General features: G+C 31.8%; 1 protein-coding gene across 3 annotated transcripts in view; it reads left to right on the top strand.

Moving 5' to 3' along the window:
• Positions 1 to 12,428, top strand: part of LOC126771187 (rho GTPase-activating protein conundrum) — an 86,430-nt gene that overhangs the window by 38,076 nt on the left and 35,926 nt on the right. For all 3 annotated transcript variants that reach the window (XM_050490946.1, XM_050490957.1, XM_050490952.1), the window contains one exon: positions 4,939 to 5,086. In XM_050490946.1, coding sequence (XP_050346903.1) covers positions 4,939 to 5,086 — 148 coding nt within the window. The remainder of the gene's footprint in view (positions 1 to 4,938; positions 5,087 to 12,428) is intronic.

Here is a 12,428-nt window from a genome sequence, read left to right as displayed (position 1 = left end):
TCCTAGCCTTATGCTTGTATCGAAACAAACAGCCAGTAATTCTGTTAAGCCTATTTGAAAAATTAAAATTTTGCATAAACGCTCTTAAGTTGCGTTACGTAAAACTTAAACATTCATAATGACGACATCCCATTCATAAGTAACAACTTTTATTAGGTGTATTAAGCCACCGCTAAAATGTATTGTTCAGCAATATTTAGAATTATTAACGCAATAATTAAAAAAAAAATGGCGAAGTTTACGAAAATATATTGTGATATATAATTTAAATGCCGTGACGCGATAACTCCAAATTTAAATATGCAAATGATTGTAACATCTTCGTTATGGTTCGATGTAAACATAAAAATTAACTGCAAACCGGAACAGTTATAGAAATCGTGACATTCACCTTCAAAAAACGTTTTATATTCAAATTGTTTAGACTTTGATCGCCACTAGAATATCTTTAAAGAACATCTCTACGAAATAATTCGAAATGCGACGAAGAACAGTATCGTTTATATATGCTGTGCTATCGTTTAATGTCAGTTTTTAACATTTTACATTTACGTCGAGCTCTTCCAGTAAAAAAAAATAGCTTTACTGTCCTCTAATCACAGAGTTCGGGGGTAATTTTGGTTTCCGCGTCTTGAAGTTTTGTGTTGTATAACTTAATTTTAGAAATAAATGATCATAAGATTGTGCAACATTAGATGTACAACAACAAAAACACCTATCAAAACATTATTCCTATATATATATATATATATATATATATATATATATATATTTATAAACTGTTAGAAATCTTAAATAAATGTACTTCGATAAGGTCAAATTTGAGAGGAAGTTTAAAAAGGTTACGGTGTTTCATTAATGTGAAATGTTCGTTTAAGTAATGTGTCGTAAAATAATTTGTAACTGCACTTTGTTCTCGGTGATAAACTTATTTCATCCTGTTCGGCAACAGGATGAGGATGTGGGGTTCCTATTATTGTTTAACTGTCGTAACGAATAAACCAAAAATATATACAAACTTGCATTCTAATTTTGTATAACATATTTAAACATTTTTTTCATAATAATCTACCGGACAATTTTTACGAGTTTTAAGCAGCTGTACCAAATTAGCACTTGAGGTGCTAAATGATTAGAAATTTTAATTGTTGTTCTATTTTTATCTCTTTCTTTTACATAATATATATCAATTTTCAATAGACTTAATTAGATTTTTTGGAAAAGGTACCACACACTGACAAGTCGATATGCACGAGGGATTCGCACACGTTTCACAGACTGAGTTTTCTTGTACTTATAATTCACCTATAAAACCTGACCTCTATGTATATTTGACACGTGTCTATCAGATCGCTGCAGAGACTCGATCAATCAATAAAATAATTCTTTATTCAAGTAGGCTTATAAGGGCAATCTTAAATCGTCATGTTACAGTATTTAACTAAATGTGAAACTACCATCGATACGGAACGCAGATTATACCTAGTAGAACAGTCTAGAAAACTCAGTAGTCACTCATTTTCATCCTTTTAATTACAGGGTCAATTGAATACATTATAATAATAAATCTATGATATGCATAGAAAATCCTGCTTAAAAATCTACAAATACTGACTCCATGATTTTTATAACTGATATATAATCATGTGTTGAGTAATATATCTTATATATCAAAGTTAAATAAGATTTAAATTTGGTCAATAGACAAAAGACAACAAGCCGAGATGGCCCTGTGGTAAGAACGCGTGAATCTTAACCGATGATCGTGGGTTCAAAACCCGGGCAAGCACCACTGAATTTTCATGTGCTTAATTTGTGATTATAATTCATCTCGTGCTTTACGGTGAAGGAAAACATCGTGAGGAAACCTGCATGTGTCTAATTTCACTGAAATTCTGCCACATGTGAATTCTACCAACCCGCATTGGAGCAGCGTGGTGGAATAAGCTCCAAACCTTCTCCTCAAAAAGAGGAGAGGAGGCCTTTAGCCCAGCAGTGGGACATTCACAGGCTGTTACGGCTACGGCAATAGACAAATATAAAAATATCTATGGAATCTTATTATAGAACCGAATACCGTGCCCCAGGAGGGATTTATTAACCTTGCAAAGTCGGAAACTAGGTGCTGTAAGTGTATCTTTACTCCAGCGTCATGTAAAGCTCCAAATCCAAGCTGTGTGAAGTCAATGAAAACAGTCGAATTACTTTATATTTCACAAACGAAGAATTAACTATATCATTATTAAGTATATTATCTGTTCCATTCATTGTTAACAAGACTTTGCCATTAATTAAACACGTTGTACACAATGTATTTTCAGTTGTTATAATGCGTCAAATTAGTGATTCATATCTTTTAATATAAAGTACATGGAAAAATATAACTTAATGCATCGAAATAATGGGCAGAATTGAATGTCTCATACAGATTTTTTGTTTGATTAAAAACAGGTATTGTTATTGTTCATTGATATTATTACGTAATTGTTATATGGTTTTAGATGCTTATTTTTATGTGCCATTGGTTTGTAGCAGTTAATTAAGTCGTTACATTTTTAATTATAGCGATATTTTTTAAATGTTTTTTTTTTATGTCCACAATAATGTCACCGGTTTTAGAAACATTGTTCAGGTTGTGGTAAGAACCACCTACTCTCCAATTATATTACCATCAAATAGTAATACTTTGTCCATCCATTGCGACAACGTGTTAACGATAAGCTGAGGTTCGTTCTTGTAGTAGACACCTTATACGTTTGTCGCACTGAGCCCTCACGTGCGCTTCCCTTTCCTGAGTCTTGGAAGACGGAGTCGAAGTCGGGTTGTGGTTTTGTTCCACTTTGAGGGGTGAGTGAGCCCAGTCTGCAGGCACAAGGGGCCCAGCAGCGTCGTTATCTTAGTTTAGCGATGTAAAAATGACCATATTTACCACAAAAAAAAATTGGTTAAAAATAATTATGTATGAATCAAGAATGTTCCTATTTTTTTATCATAACACCTACAATCGTTAATAAAAACAACATTTAAAAACAAAAACCAATTTAAATGTTAATAGCGTGTATATAATCATTTTTGTACGAAGTTGTATACGTATCTGACGGATTGTAATATAATTTCCAAAATATATTTGAAACATAAAAATAATTTATAGAATATTTATAAATTTCAATATTATTTACGATCTCGTGTCGATTTAAAATGAACCACACCTATTCCACAAGAATTCGTTTCAGAACTTAAGTGTTAAATTGCAAAATTAACATTGGTATTACTGACTTCAATTCAAGGCTTATTGCCCATTTGTACACAAGCGATACAAGATTTAAACTCTTAAAGGACTATCAACATTTCACATTAAAAAAATCAATTTTGTTGTACTTATATTATCTTTCTTGTTGCAAAAATGTTATCATTTAATGCATTGTAGTTTTACCTCTCTAGATGATTTAAATGGCATGCATTAATATGTGTATTAATTTATTTAATTATAGTTATTCTACATCAATCCACAAACGATGTGTATTTGTTAGTTTTTTTTTTCGAATGACAAATTATTGATGACAGAAAGAGAGAATAGAAAATTTAGAAAAAGCGCTATTTTGACTTTTAATTTTGACTTTATGATTATACCAATCAATAAATAAATTAAAGTTAAGTAAAATTTCTGAATAATATGTTGTTAAGACATTTAAATTTTAGTCGTTGCTTCTCTTCATATCGATGCCGCCATTTATCAGATAGGCAGTAAGCTTTACACAATGGCCTTGCCCGCAAGACTATTTGCCTATGGCGCTGGCGACGTACACTAATAAATACATAGAGGTGTGCCTGTCTGTTTAGAGATTATCTTCTCTTAACTGGTTCTAGAGTTACATTCCACTTGAGGCCTCTGGGAGTTTATTGATTGAGAAATGGATGTTAAACTACTTAATAGCTGCTTATATAACTTCAAGTTTTTATAAATATCATTCGTATTTTAAATTTATTGTCATATAGCTTTTAATATGCTTAGAGTCACGAGGGCAAACGAATTTTACCGACTTGAACCGAAATCTGATTGATTGATTATTATCTGTAATTATTTTTATTTATACTATAAATTAATATATCATTTGCTTTTGACATTGCTATTGGTATTCGTGTACATTACAACATAACTTGTTGATGTTTTACTTACAGCATTCTTGTAGCATTTATGATATAATTTTTTCTGAATATGTACATAAAAAATATTTTCGCTACCGTTAAATGTTCTGATATTTCGTCATTGCGTTACATTGTCTCTTAGTTGGGAGAATATATTGCGCAAACTGGTCGTTTTGGTGCGCGCCTCATTGTCTACTAGGTCGTTAAATAGCTGGATATTTGTGGGCTTCGTGTGCTTTGGAACGGATTATGTCGTGACCATTGAGTTTAATTCACTTAATCCAGCTGTAATTGAGAGCATAACTATTTTGAATTGTAACACTATTAGAAACCTTACCCTGAAACATTTTTAAAAATATTAAGAAGCAATATTGTATCGTCGAATATGTCCTTAGTAACGTTATTACATTTATAAAAAGATTTTAGAGAGCCGAGATGACACAGTGTTTAGGACACGTGAATCTTAAAAGTGAAATTTCTGGGTTTATATCCCGGCAAGCACCACTGAATTTTCATGTAGTTTGTGCATATAATTCATCGTGAAAACCTGTCACACGTGTATCAATCGATCATTGGAGCCTAGAATAAGGTCCATCTTTTCTTCTTACTCGTTACTCTAAATGAAATAAATTTCCTTAAATAAGCCAGCAATTCATATTAAGCACTTCCTTTCTCCAATATGTCTGCGAGATTTTGTTTAGTCATTTAATGTGACGTAACCACTATTTATAGCTTCCGAAATACAAAAACTTACTTTCCTTTACATTACGTATTGATTTTGTTTTGTTATAGGAGGCCCCCGAAGTGCACATGTCGCTACCCATGCCGCCACGAGCACCGGACCCCGCCGCACTAGCGGCGTACTGGGCGGAGTATGAGGATCTCTGCCGGCAGATCAGCACGGCACACCATAATGATGACGAGGAAAACCATTACGAAGGTCAGTTTAAAAATAATTGAATTGCATACATTTTATGTATATAAAGTGCAAGGCGTTTTATTGATATTTTAGTTTATATTTATAAGAAAAGAATTCGTATATTATATTTAATAAAGTATTAATGCGGTATACATGTAGCATAACTATCTACTTCCTTTTTAATTTTAGATTATTGCTTGCATAATTCTTTATTTCGTAATTTAAAATATCGTGATTATTATTCTAAAATAAATTGCTAGCACTTGCAACAAGTCGCTGGTGACAAAGCAATATATATTATATACGAATATTTATTTTGTGCATGAAGACAGTGCGTCTATTGACTAGTTAATAAGTTATAATCAAGTGGTTCATAACAAACATAAACGTACGGGACTTATATATAAATCTTTGCATTATTTTCGCGTGTTACTAAATTAATGACCTCGACGGAAGAGGCCACGGTGGTTTGTCATAGAATACCAATCACCGCAGGCTACGTTATAGTGCGCAAACACAGACAAACTGTTATTAATTTCATAGTTAGATGAGCAATCCAACACGAACGGAGATATTGGATCAGGTACAGGACTAAACAGTTTCAGAGGAATAAGAGTCTAAGGCTGAGATGCTTCTGAGATTTCCTGGGTAGGAAATTGGCATTTAATTGTGGTTTCGATACTAACGTATAGAATTCTTATTGGAACGAAAACTCATATATTTTTATTCAGATAATCATATGAATCAGAGTACCTATAATAAAAAGCATAATTATGACGTCGATTTTCGCCATAACCTCTCCAATAATACCATAAAAATCTGAGCAACGGCCTCACCCGTAACTTTTACGAGTGTACATATATATGGACGTCTTAAGAGAAATATAATTATTTACAATTATTTTCCTTAAGCTTCAAATACTAGGTTTCACGTATCAAGTAACTTGGTTTTGTGGCGTTCGCGTTTATCACGAATTGTTTCAACATAAGGACGTCGGTTCAGAAACATTTCGTCACTTAAGTTAACACGGTGAATTTTCAAACTAAAACTTAGTTTTATAGCAATAATATAAATGCAATGAAATTTTAATTTCATACGGTCATTATTGAAATGGGATTTTGTAATGTTAGACAATTAACATATTTATGTACTCGTATATAGGTTTGGTTTTGTTTAAATAGTTGGCAATTTATGGGCATTGCTTCAGATAGTTACCAACTTTTGTTTATCTATAGTAATATTATAAATGCGAAACTATGTACGACTGTCTGTCTGTGTGTCTGTCTGTAACGCTTTCACGTCCAAACCACTAAACCCATTCTGATGAAATTTGGTATGAATTTTATACCTATCACCTGCCCTCCCTCACGAACACGAGGGCGGAGAAGTGGGCAAAACTAATATTAGTATAAATACCTAGTTAAAATAAATCTATCTGCTCAAGCGCAAGTGAGCGCGCACTGATTCCAAACAGACGTATTCCTTCGTATTACTTTGATGTTTACCCAATATAACCTAAACTCGATTTTCGACTTATAATTTTATCACGAATGCAAAATACAAAAAAAATGGCAATTTTATTTAAGGGTGACTCAGCATACTGCTAAATAACTTCAGCATTACGCGCATAATATATATATATATATATATATATATATATATATATATATATATATTTGATATATGTATATACTTCATAGTACTTATGTTCATATATTAAGTTTGCAAAACGCAGTTAGACCTATTAACAAATTCTTAATTCGAAATAATATTAATTATGTTTGCTTAATAAATGCAAATTAAAACGAGTTAATACAAATTTAATTTAAGCATTATATATATATATTATGTGTTAATGTTTGTTTAATTGCTCAAATTATAAATTCAGCAATAAATAATGTCTAATCGAGTTTTTTTTTATTATAAATAATGATTTCCAAAACAATGATTTTGCATTTAAATAAACATCAAAACATGAAACATGTTTAAACACAAAAATACAACAAACAACTTATATTGTCATTATAAATCTTACGGAAAACGCTTATTAAGAATTCGAAGAACTTTATTCATTCCATATACGTATTTGTTTCCTGTAAAACGACATTTTTAGGCAAATACGTTATACTTATGTAGCAAATAAAAATATTGCTTATCTGTAATGTATATAAATAAATAAAGTACTTTATGAACCAAGGTGACCCAGTTTCACACGTACTGAATCTTATTGTCGCAGGATCAACCCGGGTGATTGATTTTTCATATGCTTTGTTTTTGTTTATAAGTTTTTTGTTAGGAAACCTGAATAGGTATCGTTTAGAGAGAAGTATTGTGTTTGGTGAAATAAGATGCAAACGATTTCCCCAAAAAGAAAAAAATCGGCTGTGAGATGTTATTATTATTCACTTCTAAAAATCAGATGACGATCGAAATTTAGAGGTTCTCATGTTCGAACACGCAATGCTTGTTTGAGATGATGTTTTAAGTATTAAACCTACTCGTCTGTTGTTAAAAATAAGCGACAAATGACATGTGTGACATATCTATTAACCTTAAGAGCATAATGTACAAGTTATATTTCACACATATAATGTTTGAAAGCCCATTGTTATGTCAAAATTATCAGCAATAATTAGCTATTGGATATATTTCTGTGGATAACAACAACAGCTTATTATTAAAGATTGATAATGGCTTGATGTTTTCGATAAATCAATTGTTGTTCGTTGATTATACCACACTTTCCTGACAGCCTTGGACCCGCATTCCTTTTGAGAAAGGGTTGTCACAATCGATTTCATATTGTTTAAATAGTGGACGGTTTTATTTGTATATATAAAAAAATCTATTATGGAATGAATGGATGACATCATTCATAACCAATGTTTATTTTATTTTGATATTTCATTATTTTAATTATATTAATGAGAAAGTTAGTTCGTTAGTTTGTTTGTTACGATTTTACGTTTTAATTACACAACCGATCATCATGAAATTGTATACACGTCTGAAATTAGTACTACGTGGATTATAAATGAAAATTAGAAAAACTTTCATGTACCTAAAAAATGGACATTTATCTAGATAAAAAGAAAACGCTTGCATTCATTATCGTTTTTTCAAATGGTTGTGACAACCCTATAAAACAAGTTAGTTGAGAAAACCGGACGGAGGAATTGGCGGCATTTCTCAACGTCTCACGTAAGCCTTTCCTTTGATAACCCGCCCACTCGTACCAGCTTTGTAGTTCGTAATCGTTTAAATGTCAGTGGGTTGATTGTAAGGAAGTGTTTTGATGTTGATTTTATGAAGACAATGAGAATATAATACTAATTAGGTGTAGCTTACAAAATGGGCGCAGATCATCCTTCATAAAGCCTAAAAACTAGAATATTAACAAGATATGGTAGCTCTTGTCCGAATTTAATGAAAGTTGAAACATAAATTGTGTATACTCGACAGAGGCCTTGGAATATAACACGTTTACAATATTATACACCATCTCACTCGGCCTTCGAATCGGAACACCGTAATACAAATATCGCTGCTTGAGTTTGATCTTCTGGTTGTATGTATCCAGGCGAACCTTCACACTCATCAAACCCTTTCACCGATTAATGGAAGGTTAAGGTTTAAGGGGTAAGACAAACTAATGTCCGTTTATTATAATCAAAACGATTACATTTCCTTCGGAATGTAGAAATGTCTACGAGGCATAATTCAAATGCGTCTATGAAAACGTGTCGTAAGTTTCGTATGTACATATGTGATGTATAAAGTTAAATAAACGACTAACGCCTCGTTACTCGCATTTCAAAATTGATCGAGAACTGATGTGAAATACGACAAGATCGATAAATATAACGGGATTATAGGTTTAAAAATTTTGCAAAATCAGTGTTCTAAAAGGCACAAGTGACACCGTTGATGCTATTATTGGATGAGCATTGGCGATGTGAGAAATACACAAAATGCCTTATAATGCTAATGCTGAAGGGCATAGTTGCCTACTTATTATGCCGTGTACTATTTGCCTATTTGCCTTCCTGGAACATATTATGTCAGTTCAATGAAGCTCGCATATGTATATAGGTACTTAGCAATATAAGTGAGAAATAAATTTACTCACTATCTAATCGTTTCGTATCTTCGGAAGCTATAGCAGTATAATCGTCACACCAATTGGTTGTAGTAATATCATGTTCACCGCATTGCATAGTTTACTCAAGCGTTTGCCCGGCGCGGGCGCGCGTCCACTCGCCGGCCCGTTACGCAGGTGAGATTGTAACGGGACCTCCGACTGTCGCCGATGTGTGGTCATCTCGACCTTGGCGTTTCAAGGTTAGACGATCTATATACTGTAACATAGAAACAGGTAAGTAATGTGACGTAATTGGCTGGTATATTTTATTTAAAAAATGTAATTTCTTGAAAAAAAAGTGAAAACGAGTAAAAGCGACGAGTGCTAATTTGCTAAGATAATGATGACATAGAAAAAGTATTGGCTGACTGTTGATAATAATGGAAAGTCGCGCAAATAACCTCACGTTTAAATGATAAAACCTACAATTGTTTTTTTAATTAAAACTTCATCGAGTACTTGATGTTTGAAAAATACTGTTCAACATTTAAAAAGAAACAAAGTTTCAACAAGAATGAACAAATAGACCGCGGTTAACTTTTTACATTCTAATCCATATATGATTATGGGTTAAAATAAGATTGAATAATGTTCAATAATAATAATGTATTACAAAAATAGACAGATTTTGTTTTTTTTTCATTTAATGTAAAAGGTCAAATGTCACAATGCCCACCTGATAGAAAAATTGTAAAAGACCGGTGAAATTCTGCCAGTGTACGTAGTACCAATCATGGAATCTAATGTCGCCTGCAATTGCACTGTCTCACTTACCTATCAAACCGGAACAGCAATACAAAGCGTTGCTGTTTGGCGGTCTAATAAATGCAGAATGGGTGGCACCCCACTTTTAAAAAAGTAATAAAAACGGAACTGCGTTGGATTTGCTATAAATTTGACGGTCAACAGCCGAGCTTGCGCTACTTCCCGACCTGGATGGCTTAATATATGTATATACACTTTTCTAAGTCGTAAATCATGAATTGGGAATATAAATTTAATTTTATGTTTTTTTTTAAACTGAAAAACTTATACATCCTTATTTTGAAAATAATCTGTTTATTATTCGATTTCTGAGTGTTTCATTGATAATATATATAAGTTTATATTGACAACAAACTTTTATGGAATCTATGTACTAAAAAAAATATTGGACATTAATTATTTTATATTAGTATCAAAATTTCGTTGAATGGCAATGGTTTAAAATGTAAACGCATTTGACCCACACATGCTAACAAGTAAGTTATATATAAGTGACTAATAGTTGAAAAATAACAAGTTTCTTGTCGTGTCTTATAAATGTCGAGTTTCTAGTTTTGTCTCGTATGATGACGACTCCGAAGCACTATTTCTAGCATCACTTATATCTATTTTGTTTTTAATCTATCATGGTATAAAATTGTTTACGAAACGTATTAATCGTTTGACTATGCTATACAGTCAATTATACATAATGATTACATTTTAATGATAAATATAAAATACGATAAAAAAACTAATATAAAACAGTATGCTTAATATAATTGTTCGTGTCAAAGTTTCATGACGATAATTTAAATAATATATATTATCAAGAAGAACGATAACAAATATCATACGATGCAAATTTAGTTACAAAAAACAGCAAATCAATATTTTAACGGTATATATTGCATTAGTCAATATCATATCTCTTAAAATTTTCATATATTATGTACACGAATATAAATCATTTCATTTTAGAGATATTTAATTGTAATATTATATAGATTATTATTGAATGACAAACAGGTATGAAAAAATAATCGAACATAACGACTAGAAATTATTCTTTATGAGATACATTATACACATTTATCAATACAGTTGTTATCAAAAACAACTTGTCAAAATCGATATAAATCGACGCACGTAATAGATCCGTCACATAGCGCATTAGGTAGAAAGTTACATAAAACTAAAAATAATAATAATATCTGACAGTGAAAGAGAAATTACACGCTCGCTCCTATACGATACTTGTGATAAAATTGTAAAAGCGGTTTTTTTTTATTAAATATGGTCACTGTGATATTGCCTAGTACTTCATCGTTACTAACTTATTTATTTCGATACTTCTGTGAATTGATAATAGAAAAACAAATATATAGGTATATACATATATTTTTTTAGGTAAGTTTTTTTTGACATTATTCACACACGAATATTTGATCCCAAACTAAGCAGAGCTTGTACTATGGAAACCAGACAACTGATATACTACTTTTCTTTTGTTATATAGACAATTACACCCAGACTCAGGAGAAACAGACATGTTCATGCTCACAAATGTCTGCCATGGTTGGGAATCGAAGCCATAAGTTACATTTAATACAGGCCCGATGTTATTTTTATGTAGCAATTATGTAATTTGGATTCTCTTATACAACTGATGGTCTAGCTATAGGGCTAGTTATAGGGTTCCAGATCTAATAACCCAGTAACAATAAAACTGTAACATATTTAGTATACTATTCATGACGGTTGTTATACGTCGGAGATTACTGATGTGTAGATCGGAGATTGAGGCATTGAACATTATTACATACAATCATTTGGTAGAGTTTTGTGCAAGATCGTCTGGGTCGTTCGTCAAACAGCAATACTAACTATTGTTGTGTTCTGGTTTGAAGGATAAATGAGTCAGTGCAGATACACAAGGGATACATCTTAGATCCCAAGGTTGGTGGCGCATGCACGATGTGAGGGATGCTTAATATTACTTACGATGCCAATGTCAATTGGCAAGTGGAGCGATCATTATTTCATAACATTTATCAATATTCGTAAAGTATCAAATAAATACATAATAATGTTGAGATTGCCTTGTGATTTCAAAATTTTATATTCATATGCTTAAAGCGAGATATTTCTCATATAAAAGTATGAACAATATAAAATCGTTTTTTTCTTGAAGTTATTTTTTTTATAACCGGATAACTTGGACTCTCAACGGGACTCGCATCTGGTTAGATGCTTTTTGCAAGGCGGAATGTAACGGTTAGTTAATTTGTGTGCCGAAGCCCTTTGCGTCTATCTGTGACCTTGTTATTAACCTGTTCTAGTATCAAGATTATTCGGTGATTACTTTGTAGAGTTAAGATTTCATTTATCATAAGGATTTACTTCTTTCTGGCTCTGTAATATACTTATGTATGTTTTATTACAAATATAATACAATTAAATGCTATGTGTGAGAAT

The sequence above is a fragment of the Nymphalis io genome, chromosome 1 (genome assembly GCF_905147045.1).
Source record: "Nymphalis io chromosome 1, ilAglIoxx1.1, whole genome shotgun sequence".
Classification (NCBI taxonomy): domain Eukaryota; kingdom Metazoa; phylum Arthropoda; class Insecta; order Lepidoptera; family Nymphalidae; genus Nymphalis; species Nymphalis io.
Note: the sequence above shows the minus strand (reverse complement) of the source record. Positions and strands in the feature narration are given on the sequence as shown.